Raw genomic sequence first — 18,649 nt, 5'->3', positions numbered from 1 at the left:
CACGACTGAGACCAGATTTTTTCCTCTAGTAGGAGAGATGGTTGTATTTAATTACCTACTCGGTATTACATGAAACCGCCTATTCTTTTGAGCTTCGAGGTTAAAGGTGAAAATCATTTTTTACTAATTTACTAGGAATAAATGTAAAACATTCACATTGGTGTGATGGCTGGACTTCTCAACTCAGGGGGGAAAAAAAAGGCCTGTGACTCAAATAATATTAAGATAATCACATGCTAATCAGAAGAGATGCAGGCTTAGATGCTGGTTGGATTCCGATGCAGGCCTATGGATTTTTCTGTAAGTTTCATAAAAACAGGAGCTAAATTTAGATATAACCAAGGAAAAACAGCCTTGATGCAGTGCTCTGTGGTCACATTTCCATGGGCAGTATCTTCTGGAGGAAAACACTCCAAGACAATTGAAATGGAACCATGGATGTGGCTACAGTAATTTCTGAAGAGTTATCCATCCATCCTGGCCTGCTGACATTTATTCTCCACTTTAATAAATGAACACAGATCCAGTGAAACCATTTCAAAATAAATTCATGCTTCCACCAGAGCGAAGACAAAAATATACTGAAATGCATGGCATGTTAGCTCTCAAAACAAGGACTGTAACTGTAAATAACACATTTTAGATACAAAGCTCAAATCTGGGTGTTGGATCAGTTTTTTGTGTGTGTGTAATGTAAAACTCATCATGTACCTGAAATTATACATCTAAATTATAGCCTTAAGGACTTAATATCTGTAATTAAATATAACATTTCTATTTGAAAAACAACATTTCCTTTCTTTGTGGTTTCCCACACCCACCAACAAATCTGACGGCTCTCCTAAGGAAAGAGTTGAAGTTGCAGCCTCCGGCGTTAATGTTGGGCTCCAGTCCAACCCCATTCCTTCTCTTGGACAGGCAACAGTAGAGAATTCCTTCCCCTACCATAATCTGCAAAGACAAGAGGGTGTTCAAAACGGGCTTAACAGGCACAGATGAGTTATAAGTTACCTCTTAACATGCCAGCAGTTCAATGACATGAAGATGTATCTTTCTTAAGAGCTTTAGAGATGTGAGCAATTTCTCCTGATTATTTGAGGAAGCAATGAGAAGTGAGCAATGGGGGCCCTGTAACCAGCACTGGCTGGATCTTTTCTGCTCCTATAAACCAGTCAAGGGTGTGAGAGCATCCTGGCATTTTAATGTGCTTGGAGCACCCAGACTGTGGCCTTATGCCCAACCATACCCCGTGACACCTAACTGATTAATCACATGGTGACCGATTCTGCCGTAACTCGCAGAATCTTGGCGTTTTATCTTTAAAACCACAAAAACAAGATGCCTTGGGGGAGAATAAAATAAACCAAAGTTAGGATTCGAAACATTTTATCAGCAGATTATTTCAATAAACCAATCTGGGACTAAGCAGAAGGATCAGCTCATGAAAAGCATGCATGAGGGTGGAAAGGTTCTATCTAAAGCAGAGCTAGCCACTAAAGTTTTCTGCCATGATAGATAGATTTTCTGCATTGTCCAATATGGTAGCCGCTGCTGGGCACTTGAACTAGCGCGACTGGCTATTGAGCACTTGAAATTTAGCTACTGCCATTGATGAGCTGATTTTTTAATCTCATTTCATTGTATTTAATTAATTATTTAAAATGTCAATCCACCAGATTTAAAATGAAATAGCCACATGTGGCTAGTAACTCTCCTATTGGAGAATGCAGACTGTAAGAGTAACTTCTGGATGAAAACACTCCAGGACAATAGAAATGGAATCAATGTGGTAATTTCTGAAGAGTTATCCAATCACACTGGGTAGTATTTCTTAGGTGTGAGATATTCAGAAACTGTATTTACAGTGGACAGAGAACAACACTGTGGTACCAGAAGGACTGTCATTAGATAAAGACCAGTGCTCTTGCTTTAGGAGTCTAAGACATTGGACATGAGTGAAGAACCTCAATATATTCAGGCATCATTTTCTTTAGGAAGTTTTCCTGACATTGAATTACGTCACCTTCTCTGTGGCTCCCTTCGTATCTTTCCTTTCCTCTAGCGTAGCTTCATTAGTGTACGTCAGTTATTCATTTGACTAGCTCTCACTAGACCATGACCCTCTGAGGGAAGACCATTTCTTTCTTACCTTTGATCCTCACTGTCTAGCACAGTGCCTGACACTTTGGGATTTGCTTTCGTTACCTTCACTATGGGGTTCTCATTGACTAATGAACTTGGGCTGGTAGTTATTCTGTATAAGGAAAGCAAGATTGGAAATTATGAGTTTTATTTATGCAAAAAATTTCAAATATTTGGGGTTACTGGGCCTAAGAGATTATTGTGAAATTAGAATTGATATGTGCAAAAATGTGGAGCTGATAAAAAATAGGATTATATGAGATGTTGACAGCCCCTTAGATGTAAGTGATCATGTCACTTTAAAGATTATAACCATGATTATGCACTGAAACAGATTTTCCACGGGAAACTTTCCCGTTCTCAGTACCAACTTAGCATTTATTTTACTAAGTACTTAAAATTATGTTTTTTTAAACAAATCAAGTTAAGCCTATGATCTTCTGCTTTAACTGTTCGATCTGCTATATTTAGTTCTGCAGGTAATATAGTGTGTGTACAATTGTAAAGAACTTTAATTTATATAAAATAATTTTCTTAATGAAACTCTACCAATAACCACACATGTGTGAAAGTCTTGTGACATGCATGATAGATTTCTTTATGGTCAATCACAAAGAAATAATCAAAAGGAATTTGTTCAAATCATTGAATACTAAGTAAATTATTTATACTTCTTGAAAACATCATCCTACATTATTGCTTCAAGTTAGACATAGAAACACAATTGTTTCTATATTCCGAGCAGATAGACATGATGTGACACACCACACACAAGAATGATATAGTGGTTATCTCAAATTCATCATTTCAAGAAAATTAATCTCTCTATGAAATGCATTCTGAAGTGCGTTAAAAGAGATTGATTTCATCTTCACTCCTTCAGTGATAATTCTGGGAATAATTTTGTTTCTTTCTTTTTAACTATATATGTAAATAGTGATTCAGTCTTGTCCATGAATGCTAAGTTATGTAAGAGCTGATTTGTTCAGTGCCATTAGGAAGCTGTTTCTTGTCATACAACACAACAGTCATTATCTCAAGTGACCTTGAGATTTCAGGAGTTTTATTTTAGTTGTTTAATATGCTCAAAACTCATGTCAAGAGAGTGCTTTCACACTCTTTGGCTTGATTATAGATAGAGGCTTCTTGTCAGTATTTTGACATCACCCAACTCTAAGGAGCACATCAATTCTCTCCTCACCTTCTATTCATTTAACCTTGAACCTATATGTCATTGCATGAATGTTCAAAAATGATTTCATTTGTTTTAAAGACACAATTCTCCTCAGGGGAAGGGGAGACGCCTCCTGATGTATTTCCAAATGTGCCTGCTTGTTTCCTCGTTCTGAATGGCATGCTCTCGTGCTGCAATATGGTTTCAGGGATTAGGTGTTGACAACTAAAATTATTTGTTGCCATTGTCATTTGTAAATAGCAAACTGTATCTGCAAGTATGTTTTCACAATATTCTGTTTATGCCTGAAAAGAAACAGCATCTTTTTTTTTTTTGCATGTGAGATATCATGCACAGGTTTTTGGAAGAGATTCTGAAGTGACTCTGCTTCAGGGGAGATGCAGAGAGGAAATGTATTGCTTCATACATGGACACTGCCCTCGGAAAAGCCTTGGAAGGGCCTCCTGAAGGAGACCGCATAGTTTCCTAAAGCTAAGGTTACTATAATCAAATTTCGATACAATTTTTCTATAAAAGTAGATACACTTGTCCTTTAATAATATGTAATAAAATTTTACTTCCCGGGAAGAGAACATAACACATTTCTTTATTCACGTAGATTTTATGAAGATTTATGATAAGCCCAGATATTCTGTGTTGTTTTCCCTGGGAAATGGTCTCCAAAGGACTGAACAAAATGCCTTAACGTAAATGAAAATTTAATATTAAGGATGACATTTTGCAATTTAAAAACGGACAGTCTCTGGGAAATAAGAATATGCATTTCACAGACGTGAAAGGAAGTTTTACAGTTTCTTGAACAACATCACGATGGCAAGTTATTTTTAAAACATCCCTCAAAGAATAAAGAACATCTGAGAAGCAAACATTAAATGATTTATACGTGAATGCCCAGATGGAAAAAATCAGCTGATCTTCCTTTTGTTCATATAAAGGTCCTTTTAAAGACTATTGCCCACATGAGGACTTTTGTTTGGCTTTGTCTTCACACGGATGGGTGAAAGCAGGAAATGCCTCTCACACAAATGGGCTCTGAAAGCCATCCGCAAAGGAAGGATTCAGCCTGCCTCTCTACCTGCCCCCAGCTCCATTCTGGCACAGGTGAATGCCACCATAAACGTCAAAAGAAGACGGCATCCTTGAAAGTCAGAGATTAGAGTCTGTTATTTGCACTTTCAGGAATGGGGGGCAAAGGAGTTGGAGCAGTAGCATACGTGGTAAGACTGGAGACAGACTCATGGTTCTAGAACATGATGACTCCAAAAACTATAGCACCAATGTTTTGGGAAAAGGCCTTAAAAACAGAAGGAAAAATGAACTTAGAAAGAAATTTAGAAGATACATGATGCATGTTTGGAGAGAAAGGTTGTGAAAGACAGTATTTGACGTCGGCAAAGCCAGGATTTGTTTTACCATCAAGTTATTTACTCAAAACCCAGGAAATCAGTGGGGAAGAAAAGAGCCACTGACACCCTGGAATATCCTTAAGCTTTAAGTGATGTGGGCGACATCAGGGACCCTGTGGTGTAAATATTTCTCTAGTTCGCCTCTGGTTCCATTAAGAGGCGTGCAGCTGCTACGAAGGCCCTGGAAAGCCCCAGGAATTCAGGTGATCTTTGAGGAATGAGTTGGCCCTGGGCTCTCCACATCAACTTTGTAGAAGGGAGTCACGGTAGATTTGTTCCTTCACGCCTCAGGGCTCAGGAAAGAAAGCATCGACCCAGAATCCCCCAGAAAGCATCCTTAATTTTATGCTGAGAATTTATTACTGGAAATGAAGGAGTCAGAGAAGCAGGAAGACAAGGAGGAGGCCAAGGTCATTGTCCTCAGGACCCATAACAGTGTCAGTAAAGGGGTCACCGTGAAATAAATGGTGCTGGCAGGGACTGCCACAATTAGACGTGCTTCCCAGCCCCTTGGTAGAACACCCTGGGGAAGGAAGACTTCTGGGCATATAAAAAGCAAATTAGTTAAATGATTAAGTATCACCACAGTCTTTTCAGCAGAGTCATGAACAACTGGACACTATTTTATTTTTTTTTACTTCAAATATATCAATTGTAATAAATTTCTACATTACACTCCAATTGGGAGAAATGCTCTTGGTCTAATAGATTTAAAGCAAATACTCTTTTTGTTCATGTCAAATGACTGGATGATATGGGTTTCAAAAATATGTCTTTAGTGAAATGACCAGAAAATAGTTATTCTGAGCAAGCAACACTGCGCTTTAAATATGTTTTGTTAGTCTGAGTCCCAGCTACTTCCAAGTAACTCATTAATAGTTCCAATCACCCTGGAGTTACTGGAGCTCAAAGAACTCATTTATTGACAAAGTATTTTGACAACTTTTAAGTACTATGGAAAATTAAGTTCCAGTTTTATCTTCTGAGAACATTTTATATAATTTATTTATAGGGTAAGTAGCATGTTATGATTATTTAGTATAGGGAAATTGAAAAAAAAAAAAACCCACAAATCCACAGTTATATAAAAGTACAGGTCTATGAAGAGACTTTCCTAAAACTGCTGATGTACTGAGCCAGAACAGACCAATTCACTAGGGAATCTTATAAAAACTCCATTCAAAGACAGCTTTTTATTGAATAACCACTTCCTCTGACAATCATGAGCATGATAAAAGCAAATAAGAGTTCCTGCCATTAGAAATAAATATTATTAACCCTGAAACATGTTTCTTGTCCTTTGAGTAGATTCTGGGAGCATAAGATGGTATAAAGGTTTGGCCAGTATTATCTATTCATTGATTTATTAAAAAATGTGTTATTCACATTGTATGTGTGTGTGTGTGTGTATATATATATATATATATACACAACTACATTTTTAATCTAATTCCAGTAGGTTAGGGCATTTCTTTATCTTACACATTTTAAAATGCAAATGCTTGTTCTGAATCTATTTAATCCCACATGGAGAGCAGGGAGTCAGGAATGTGAGTTGTGCCTTCTTCACAGTTGATGCTTGGTGCTCAGAATCAATACAGAGTGCCCATCTACTCAAAAGTGAGAGCAACGTGCACTTTTGAGAAGAAAGTCTGTCCGCTGCAGATTTGTTTATTCCCCACAGTTTCCCAGACTTTCAGATACAACGTGAACACACCAAAAATACGTTAAGGAGGAAATGTATCAGAAAATTTTTTGTTTGCTTTTAACCCATTTATCACATAAATGTGGTCATTTCTTCGTTTTCTGGGACTGACCAACACAATTTGTGGGCAATTCTTACCGTAATTGCAGGTCCGGCAAAAGCCAGGCTAAGCAGCATGAGGAATGGGATTGCCTCCTGGGTGGGTTCGATGTACGGCATGCTAAGACTCCGGTCATAGCAGCTGAATCCAGAGTGCACAGGTTTGAAGACATCCGTGAGTTCAAGGAAATACAGGCTAACCACCGATGATGCCAATATCGGCAACTGAGAATGAAGGACACAGATCACCTTATTCTTGTACACAGGTCGTGCGCAGAATCAGTGCACGTCGAAGTGGGAAACAAGTGTATTTTTCTCCTTCTCTCACCCCGTCTCTCTGATCTCAGAGGTGAAACCATTCATACGTACTGTAGCGTCTGCCTTCAAAATAAATCTCCAGTTCATGTTCCTCTGTCACCAGCCTGCTCTGAACCCATGTGGTGTCTCACCTTTGCTCCTGGATTACCTCCTAAATGCGGTTCCACTTTCGCTCTTACCACCCCCACCTCACCCATCCATTTTCTACCCCAACATCCCCAATATTTTGAAAACATTTGAGGTCCTATCACTCCCTATCTTAACCACTCCAGTAATCTCCATCTTACTTGAGTAAAATCCAGATGTCACATCACAGAACGCAAGTTTCTACATGATCTGGCTCTTGCTTCTGTTTCTCACATCTTTTTATACCATGTTTATATCACTTCCCAGCCCCCTACCCACTACAATCCAATTGGCCTTCACTTTTTTTTTTAATTGAGAAATAACTGACATATATTGACATATAACATATTAGTTTCAGGTGTACAACATAATGATTCAATATTTTTATATATTGCAAAATGATCACCATAATAAGTTTAATCAACGTCCATCACTACACAGTTACAACTTTTTTTCTTGTGATAAGATCTTTCAAGATCTACTCTCTTAGCAACTTTCAGACATACAATACAGTATTATTACCTGTAGTTCTCATAGTATATTACATCCCCAGGGTTTATTTGACTAATAAATGAACATTTCTAACTTTGGACCCCCTCTACCCATTTTACGCTCTGCCCATTCCCCACCTCGGGTAGCCACCAGTCTGTTCTTTGCATCTATGAGTTCAGTTTTTGTCGTTGCTTTTGTTTCAGATTCCACACACAAGTGAGATCAAATGGCATTTGTCTTTCTCTGACTTATTTCACATAGCATAATATCCTCAAAGTCCATTCACATTGTCACAAAGGGCAACATTAACTTCTTTCGAAGGCTGAACAATATTCCATTGTGTGTATGCACCACATTTTCTCTACCTATTTATCCGTTGGTGGACTCTTAGTTTACACCCATGTCTTGGCTATTCTCAATAATGCCACAATGAATATGGGGGAACTTTTCCATTTGGTGCTTTAGTTTTCTTTGGACAAACACCCAGGAGTGGAACTACTGGGTCATATGGTAGTCCTATTTCTAATTTTTTATGACCTTCCATACTGCATTCCATAATGGCTGCATCAATTTACATTCCCAAAAGAGTGCACAATGGTTCCCCCTTTTCACCACATCCTCGTCAACTCTTATCATTTCTTGTCTTTTTGATAACAGCCATCCTAACACCTGTGAGGTGGTATCTCATTGCGGATTTACATTTCCTTTATGATTAGTGATGCTGAGTGTCTTTTCATATACCTGTGGGCCATTTGGAGGTCTTCTTTGGAAATTTAGCTATTCAGATCCTCTGCCCATTTTATAATTTTTTTATCTGTTAAGTTGTATGAATTCTTTATTTACTTTGGACATTAACTCCTTATTAGATATATGATTTGCAAATATCTTCCCCCATTTAGTAGCCTGCCTTTTCATTCTGTGCTGGCTTCCTCTGCTGGGCAGTAGCTTTCTAGGCTGACATGGTCTTACAGTCTTTACTCTTTTCTGGTAACAGTCAGATTCAGTCCTATCTAGCGTTTCCTGCACTTGCTGCTGCTGCTTCCTTTTGTGCTCTCCCTCAGCTCTCTGTCTGACTGGCTTCTCCTCATCATTTAGTGATGATCTCCTGTACTCTCTAAGGTAACCATTGATCCACCCTCCCCCCCGAACCCTCATCATCTAGCTTGATTTCTTCATGGCATTTATCATTAACTGAAATTACTTTGTCGATTTAATACTTCACTTACTTATTTTTCTTCTTCCTCCGTCTCCCACTGAAATACATGCTCCATGAAGTGCGAGCTTGCCAGGGTTATTTATTGTTGAGTCCCCAGGACACAGAATTGCCCCTGGCACATGGTAGGCATGCAGTACATCACTAAGTAATTTAATGAAGCAATAAACACTTGATGATAAAGGGCTAATTGAATAAACTAGTAAATATTAATTCATTACAATAGCTAGACTAGAGTTACTAGATTTAGCAAATGAAAATACAGGTCACTCAGTGAATTTCTCAGTGATGAGAATTTCTGGTAAGTAATAAATATTTTTTAGTGTAAGCATGCCCCATGCAATATTTGGGAGCTACTTATACTAAAAATCATTTGTTGTTTATCTAAAATTCTAACTTCACTGGATGTCCGCTAGTTTGTCTGCTAAACCTCAACTAGACACAATTTACTTTCTAGATTTTGTGTTTTGGTTTCAATTATTCATTCATTCAAACAGCAGTGTGCTGGGTACTATGTGGATCCTAACTATGATAAGGCAAACAAGGCGTGGGCTTGGCCATCAAAGATCATACGTATAATGAATTAAATTATATGTTTGCTCCCAACATCTTGTCTTCAGAGATATCTCTGGTCTTTTGAATTGCTCAACAACAGAACTTTCTTTCGAACGTAAGAAATTTAACAGACGGTATGTGCTAGTTTTGGCATAGATTTAGAATCGACATATATATAATAAAAATCACACAGACATCTTTTGACTGCATTTAAAATGAGATTTAAATAGAGATTTTAATAGGTCTACATAGTCAAGCATTAGGACTTTTATTTTCTAGTTATGTTGTAGCCAAAAAAATAGTGTGAACCATGCTACTTTTATGCAGCAATACAGAGGAGGGAAATTATCTGAAGATTAGGGAAATGGTTTTCAAGAAGAAAAGATTGATTCTTATAATTACCATCTGCCAGGAAACTTGTGAGTAAAAATAATAGAGCAATTTTTAAAGAGAAGATTATGACAGTTTTAGAGGACAGGGCAAACAAAAGAAATGTGTTTCAAAAGATGACATTTGCTAGATAATATTGATTTTTCTGATGCCAATTTGAAAGAGACAAATCTACAGTATACATCAATTTTAGAGAAACATTGTATGGAATCTATCATGACATTTTATCTGGGTCAGAAAGCTTACTTGTTATTAGTATGTTAATAACAGGAACACACTTTATTTCTCATTGGGGTAGTTCGCTTTGCTCCCAGCCTACAGGGAGACACGTCAATTCCATTCTTTTCCTTTTTCATAGTCTTGATGAATTCAGAGTCCTCTGAGACACTCAAAAACTGGTGGGATCACGGTCACAAGGAGTCATGTACCATACGTGATATTCATGGCTTATTTATTTAATCATTCAACAACTATCTATTGAGAGCCTACTAGCACTGGGCGTTGTTCTAGGTCCGGGGAATACAGCTGTGATCAAATACAAAGTCCTTATTCTGATTAAGATTTCATTCTTGCTGAAGAAGGCAGATAAAAAAAATTCAAATTATAATATTATAAAGAAGATAAAAGAGGGGGGGCTATGGTAACTGAGTGCCCGGTTTGCTGTTTTAGACCACGGAAGTCCTACCTAAGTAGGTGTCATTTAAACAGAGACTAGGATGGGCAAGAATGAACTAACCACATAAAAACCAGGTAAAAGGCGGAGTCAGAAGGGAGAAGTGATATACGATGAAGTCAGAGAGGTGGACTTGGGGCCAGACTTTGCACAGACTTACAGGCCACGGCAGGAGTTAGTATTTTCTCCAAAGTATGTTTGGAAATACTTTGGAAAGGTATAGTAAGCCTTGAAATATATTTTACTAAGAGATCGCTCTGGCTTTGGGGTTGAGAATGATTGTGGTGGGTCAAAAGTAGAAGCAGCATGAAAATTTAGCAGGCTCTTCAAAACCCAGCAAATACTTATCAAGTGCCAGGTATGTGCTGGGCACTGCTCTAAGTGTGAGGAACGTAACAGTAAACAAAACAGAGGAAACACCCTGCGCTCCTGACGCTTAACTGCTAGAGGATGCTCGGCAACTGCAGTAATCCAGGCAAGAGACAATGACGGCTCTCTCTAGGGTGTGGTCCTGAGATACAGAGAAGCTGGAAGATTCTGGATATAACTTTGGAGACAGAAATGACAGCACTTGTTGACAGGTTGGCTATCGGAGAGAAAACAGTTAAGGTTGATTTCGAGGACTTGGGGCTTGTTGGTGTCATTTACTGGGGTGAGGAAGGCTGGGAAATCCTTGAGTAGGAGGAATCTAAGGTTCTGTTTTGGAAATATTAAAACTGAGGTGCCTCTTAGTTATCCAAATGTAGCTGTTAAGAAAAGAGTAAGACGCTAACCTGGGGCTTCTGAGGGAGTCCAAGGCTACAGGTAGAAAGCCGCAAGTCATTGATACAGGATGATTGCAACATCACCTCCACTTGCAGAAGAGCAACACTTGCTCAAGAAAGTTCAAAAGTTAAATTAACTTTTTGATTTGATATGAATAATGTCATAAGAACCAAAGGAGGTAACTGTGTCTCTTCGTATCATTCATGTACAAGAGAGAATCTCAGAGAAAAAGAACATTCGTTATATTAATAACAAATTTTAAATGGGAGGCTGGGAACCAATCCTGATAAGTAATCCCACATCATATAAAATGTGACATTTAAAACATTAATATGTTTTATTGAAATGAAATTCAAACCGGAAGAAATATTAACAGATCAAAGTAATTTTATTAAAGCTTATGGCAAGAAGTAGGTTGCCATTGGTCAAGAAATAGGACAGAATTTTCCATTTCCTACAGCTCAGTCTTTAATGACATTCCTTAGTATTTTTTGCCTTCTAGCTGATATAGATAAATGCTCCCTTTAAATATTGACAATAGTAGTAATAATAACAGAGTTTAGAGCTTTATGGTTTATTAAACTGTCTTCACTCTAACTGTAGCATATTTGGATTAACTACAATCAACCTCAAAAATATAGTCTATAAAAAGCGCATTAACACTTCTAGTGTCACTGAGAGTAGGGCAGAATGAGTCTATAACATTATTCGAGGTTTAGAAATCTAAACTAGTTTTCACAAATAGGATGGAGGTGGCTGATGAGACACGCACAGATACACGTAAAAACGGGGCAGTGTGTTTGGGGGAAACCAACGCTGGCTTCAGAATCAGCAAAATCCATTCTCCCTTCATTTATTCCACTAGTTTCTGGGATTTGGAGCAAGTCACTTAACCTTCCTGGGCCTTATTTGTTATCAGTGGAAAGAGGGGCTTCTTACATTGCAGCTAGTTCTAAAATTCTCCAGGTGCTGTCACGGTGTAAGAAACATTCCTTTCATTTCTTTCACACTCTCACTACCATATATAATGTACTAGATTCTTTTTTTTAACCTCTATTTCCCCTCAAGTCATTTCATCCTCCACCATACTTCCAGGCTAATTTTTTTGGAATTCACATCTAATCATGCCTTTAATAGTGCCCCCCTAATTACAAAATAAAGTGCAAATTTCCTAAAATGACACTTTGGCCTTTTATATTACAGCGTCGATCTTCCTGTCTTGTTTAATTTGGCTTTATAACTACCGTGCACTCTGTCAACCCACAAACAGCCTAAGTCCCCATTACACTTATGACCCAAAAAGGCATGTTCTAGTCTTTGCTTTATATTACATTTTTACGTCTGTTTCCCACAAAAACTGTCCTTGTAGAAGTCGATATCACAGTTTTTTCTCCCACAAGCCTTCCCCATGGTCTCCATTCAGGACTGAAGATTCTGCCTCGTGGGCACCATACGTATCTTTATTGTAGCTCCTGTTATTCTGCCTTAAAGTGTAATTATTATTTGCATATTACTAGCCCTTCTCTTAAGCTCTGTTACTTCAAAGTGAGACCTTTGTAATTCACACAGTGTCTTGAATATTTTAGGTGTCCAGAAAATATTTATTGAATTAAATCAAAAGAAATCAGGGCATTGCCATCAAATAAACAAAAAATGGACAATTTCTTAACAATATGCAGAATGTGTTGAGGTTTTAGGTGCCAGACACTGTGCTAAGTTCGATAATAGTTCACTGCAATCTACACCTTATAAAGCATCTATTGGCACGCCCAATTTACAGATGAGAAAACTGAGACATAGGTTACAGAGCAGGTGAGTGGAGCGCCCAGATTCCTACCCAGCTGCTCTAGTCCAGGAAATATGAGCTAAGCTGCTTTGCTCATGGATCTCCACCCACTCTCCCTCCCGACATTGCTACAATGGCTGCGGTTCCCAGACAGGAAGAGGATGCTGCAGAGGGTATGTGCTGTTTGAAAAAAGCCACCCTTGCTCTTAATTCTTAAATACTCTTAAACGGTTCCTCTGCCAGCATCTCCTTATGACTCAAACATGAAACTGCTTCTCCAGTCTAGTATCTCTCCTTTCTAGAGCTCATTTGACTTTCAGTTACCAAAAGAATTTATGGAGCTCCTACTCTTAGGTAAAAAGAAAAGAACGTTTATTGACTTTTTATTTAGACATTTCCCCATAAATCACCTAATTTAATACTCACAACCTCCCTGGGGATTTTTAGATAAATTTTAAGATGAAGCCCCTGCTCCAGTTAAGTTAAACAGCATGCCTGGAGTCTAAGTACAGGCCAGCCGTTGAAACCCGATCTGTTCCATTCCTGGAAGCACCAGCCCCACGGCACCTGCTGCCACTTTGGTACATGTCGCCATCTGGCACCAGTCTGGGGCTTCTCAGGAAAGGATGGCCCCAGGCTTCAGCGGAAAAGCCACTTTAAAGGACAGACGTGAGAGCGGGCCATGTGTACATGGGGTTTCATGACACTAAGAGCGAAGGGGTGGCAGGCACTTTCAAATCATACTCCTCATTGTATAGTAGCCCAAGGTCTCTGACGTTCTACCCTGGGAAGTTTTCTCCAATGTTATTTTAATTTGTTTTTTTTGTTAATATCAGAAGACCCCTTCATTATATGTTGGATGTGGTCTGCTTTTATCTTCACTTCTGTTTCCCTTAGTGAATGACTTCGAATACAAATGTCAGGAATCGGGCACATCTAAAGCTCTCCTGTTGCGTTTTCGTTGGACGGCTTTCTCCAACTGCACGGAGGTGGCCCGCTGAATGCCTCTGGCACAGCAACTGCCATGGGTGGGCAGTTGCTCCTTTACTTTTCTCTCTTGCTCGATGGCAAGACCCTTGAGAGCAGGGGATTCTCTCATTCATGTCTCTGTCCACAGGAAGGACCCAACATACCGGGTATCTTCAGTGTAAAATAAATTAATGCCTGGGTGGATGATTTGAACAGAAATGTCAAATGTTTACACAATTCTTGTAGTGTAATTAGCATGACAAAAGAACAATCCCCAAGTAAAAAGATCCTTGTTTATTTCCACCATGGAAAACCCCTCTTCTGTGAATATCTAGATTTCTAATATTTTTTTAACATTAAAAAACACAAGAAACTCAAATCAAGTCCTCAGAATAGCAATGGTAATTAATAGAGAAGAGCAAACAGACCTAATATAATGTTAAGTTTAATGGGAAAATTGTGTCCTATGTTTTCATGCCCAAGTATAAATTACGTCTTTACAGCTCTAAAAAGACTAATTACGGTCACTCAATGATCCAACAGTAAAGTTTAAAATAATGGTACGTGACTGCTTCATCACCTGAATATTGATCTAGCATTAGGCTTGGGGTAGTAAGCTTTGTAGTCACCAGCTCTAACCTCAGGTCCTGATTTGCTCCTCTTATATAATTAGACACTGAAGCATGTGTATTGTCTTGGAAAGCATTTTGTTCTTTGAATCTAATTAGAGACTAAGACCTAAGGCTGGGGACTTGCATTTCAATTCTTAAAAGTACTTGCTTTGAAATTTTTCCTTACGGCTGTAATTTCTTTACCCTTAGAACATATACCTGTGTTTTAAAAATATGGTACAAATCAAAATTCAATGCTACTAATATTTGGCAGGTACCATTTAAAGTATATACTTGACTTTTCTGAACTCATCCAATCTTCACTACACCCTTTTGATGGAGGTACTATTATTATCCCCGTTTTACAGATGAGGTAACTGAAACAGAAAATTATATGATTTGTGCAGGATTATACAGTTTATCCACTAGATTATAAACTCAAGAGATCTAGCACCTGAGTTCATGTTTGTAGTCATTATACCTACTGCCTCCTGCTCACATTTTTTACCACCGAGCTTACCTTCCCAAAGACACTGAAAAATAGCAAAAAATAAATTAATATAAACTACATTTTTTCCTTTGTATGCCATGACTGTCAGTCTACAATTTCTGCTGTGAGGGGTATTGTGCATATATTTTTTGATGTCTCCTAAAAAGTAAGATTTTAAAATACTCAGATTAAATAGTATTTTCACTATTAATGAGATTATTTTGCTCACACAGAAAAAACATGTATATTTTTGTCTGACCAGTCTTATAAAAGAATATAGTACCTTTGGGATCCGACAGGTATTTATTAATATCAAAAGATAGGAATGAAAGGGGGAAATATTGCAGTAATGTCAGAGAAATGAAATTAACTAAAAATTCTATATTTCAGATGTGGAATAAGAGAATAAAATTTCTTATTTTGATATTTAATGTGACAGTCTTATTTATATACATACAAATTATTGAATTAGAGACATCAGTATTTTTAAATTACTTTTTTGAGTTGTTTACTAAATTCAGGTTATCAAAATTACCCTTAAACCATTTCATTTAAGCACTATAGAAGTTTATATTTTCTATTATGTAATAATTTATTTATTTAACAAACATTTATTGGGTATATACTATGTACCTGATATATTTCATGTGTGCTGTAAATTACCCAGAGAAGGGATTTCCAATCTACTTTTGGAGATGAGCATTTAACAATGTCTCGTGAATCACTCTCTCCTTCCCAGCCTGACTCCTACACGCTTAGATCATACTTAAATGCACATTATGAGCCCACCTTTAAGATGAAAGATTTTGCAAGGCTGCTGAAGACTTTATTTATTTGAATGTATCTGTGCAAGGGGTTGATGAATAAAGTGATATGGAAGGAGGGCTGTTAATGTGGGACATTAATAACTTTTATTTTCCAACATCCTAAAAGTATTTTTAAATTAAACATGATTGTTTTATGTGTTTCATTATGAGATGCATCCAAAACTCATGAACAAATATACAAAACAAATACAGTGTAACATGGAATACAAGTACATATGACAAAGAAGCACATTTTATTACTAAAAAATTAGTATCTAATAGCTTGCCCTACCATACCCACAAAAAATGGTCTTTGCTGTCATATGGTCCTTGTGTAACTAAAATAATTTTCTGTGAAAATTAAAACTCTAAGTTCTTTGTTTAAATGATGTCTGTCTCTGAAGTCTCAAATCTCACATAATGCATATGCTCTAGATGATAAAATGAGCGTAAGTATAATTAAGAAATTGTAGAATAGATAAAAAAGATTATACTGTATAGCACAGGGAAATATATACAAGATCTTATGGTAGCCCACGGAGAAAAAAATGTGACAATGAATATATATATGTTCATGTATAACTGAAAAATTGTGCTCTACACTGGAATTTGATACAACATTGTAAAATGATTATAAATCAATAAAAAATGTTAAAAAAAAAAAAAAGGCATAAGGACTCATAGGCCTTGGAGATTGACTTAATCTTAGCCTTTATCGCCGCTTATTTTACAAGTACTTACTGGTTTGGAACCTGAGGTTGAGGAAACATAACCTGCAGACTCATTTACCGTCTTTTGGCTCCTAGGGGCCTCACTTCATCTCTTATAAACCCAGTGTTTTATTCAGTCTTTGACTTGGTTTATTCTGGTCAAAACCACTTTGTGACATCCATAAGGTTGTAGGGTGAGACTGTTTATTTTTCCTACCTGTCTCAGGAACACTTAAAACTTGATTTCAATCCTTTATCGTTTCAGATGACAGAGTAGTGCCCTCGGGTTTTTCAAAATAAAGTTGTTGTAGAAATTTAAAAAAAAATACAAATGTCTCCTCTGGCTGGGAAAAGAAAGTTAAGGAAAAATATATGTTCATCACTACGAGTCCTGCTTTACTCCATCCAGCGAATCTTTACTGAAATTCTACTAGAGATGAGGACGTACACCAGTAATGAGTCCATATTATTTCCATTAATTTAACCAAAAGGCACGTAGTAAGCAATCAATAAATATTTATTCAATAAATTCAATAAATTGCCATGACAGAACAAACAGAATACATCCTGGCTTTTATCTTGGCACCCCCTTTTAGAGTGTATTTAGTGTAAGACTGGTCTCTTTTAGACTATCCGTGAACGCCCCGTTTCTGAAGCATAATTAGAACTGTATTAAGTAGCAGTTTTACCTCCAAGGCACTCCTACAGCACGAGCTTTTGGTGAGAACATTAAGTTGTAAACAACATATCCACACAGACTTCCAGGGTCTCACTCCCAATCAACAGTCCGCTGGATGGACTGACACCTTGTCTACCTTTTCCTGAAAATGCATTGACTTTAATTACTCGTATTTCCCCTTGTCTTTAATTTATACCTAAATGGTCTAATGCCAGTTTTAGAAGAATGTACAGAAGCCAACTTTTTATAGCAAATAAGAAAGCAATTATTCTCCTTTATGCTGATTAACATAAATGTTTTGTGATTAAAAAACAACCAAACAGTGATGGACCTAAGAGGCAATTGATTCAGTGTCTAATTACGGCCAGGACAAAAACACCTCAGCATTAATTATGTCAAAATTAGCATTTCTGTCCCTGGCTTTCACATTCCAAAATCCACTTGACTGAGGAGAGTACTCCATTCTATAGTTATCTGGAAGCCCATTTCTCAGCTGATTAATTCTAGAAGACCATCTAGAGATGTTCATAATTAGACATTTCATAGCTTAAATGCAAACGTTTCTCTCACTGTAGCACAGGGGAGGCCAGCACCACCTGGATTTCAGGCAAGTTCTCGGACCTCCATGAGTCTCAGTTAATTTGTAAAATAGACTTAATAGCTACTCCTCAGTTGTATTTAAAGGATCAAATGAGATAATGTGTATGAAAAAATTATATTAAACCATAATAGAAAGTTCAAAGTGATTTTGTTACTAATGGTGTGACTTACATCCTCACTCCTCCCAAAGTTTCCTCTTTCTATACTGTCTGTCAGGGACCCCATGTCCAGAGAAGTCATTGTGAAATTATAGGTGGACAATTAGGCAATGAGAAAGAGAAACATCACTCCCCATTGTGTGCTCTTTAACTGTAACCATGCTTTTCAAAGAGCCTAACAATTTGGAAAAGCAGAAAATCCATTCATAACGTGTTGTTTTAACGCCATGTGGTGCTATGCCATGTGGACCCTAGGTATTTAGATGGAACTTTCAAACAGCAGGCACAATTTGTATGCATGTAGAATTAGAATGATCTGTATTTTAAGTGTTATAATCCAGGGGGAAACTCTCTAATATAAGGAATTATAGAAATGGTATAATTGCGAACAAGGCTGAGAACAGCAGTCGGGAGACTTGAGTTCTATTTCTGATGTGACATGAACCATAGTGTTTTTAGGTAACACGGCTGACTTTTGCAAGCCACCATTTTCTCACTTGTGACGGAAGAATCAAACAAGATGTTCCTGGACTACATGATTTGATTAGACGTCATTCTGTAATAATACATTGCCTCACTTTTTGTTGTTGTTGAGAGGTTGCGTGAGAATTAGCCTGTTGTGTGTGTGTGTGTGTGTGTGTGTGTGTGTGTGTATGTATGCTGGGAGGAAATCCCTTTGCGTAGTATCTGTAACACATTCCCAAAGCAAACAGTAACAATTGTGCCATAAATGCTTTCTATTTAACAAGCCAACTTAGACA

At 37.5% G+C, this 18,649-nt stretch overlaps 1 protein-coding gene across 1 annotated transcript in view; it reads right to left on the bottom strand.

The window, feature by feature from the left end:
- PLPPR4 (phospholipid phosphatase related 4) overlaps window positions 1-18,649 on the bottom strand; it is a 35,837-nt gene that overhangs the window by 10,799 nt on the left and 6,389 nt on the right. Inside the window, exons 2-3 of the mRNA XM_010950433.3 lie at window positions 6,587-6,772; window positions 822-951 (exon numbers count right to left, since the gene is read on the bottom strand). Of these exons, the coding sequence (XP_010948735.1) occupies window positions 822-951; window positions 6,587-6,772 (316 nt within the window). The remainder of the gene's footprint in view (window positions 1-821; window positions 952-6,586; window positions 6,773-18,649) is intronic.

The sequence above is a fragment of the Camelus bactrianus genome, chromosome 9, assembly GCF_048773025.1.
Source record: "Camelus bactrianus isolate YW-2024 breed Bactrian camel chromosome 9, ASM4877302v1, whole genome shotgun sequence".
Taxonomy (NCBI): domain Eukaryota; kingdom Metazoa; phylum Chordata; class Mammalia; order Artiodactyla; family Camelidae; genus Camelus; species Camelus bactrianus.
The sequence above is the reverse complement of the archived record's forward strand: the minus strand, read 5'-3'. Positions and strand labels throughout refer to the sequence as shown.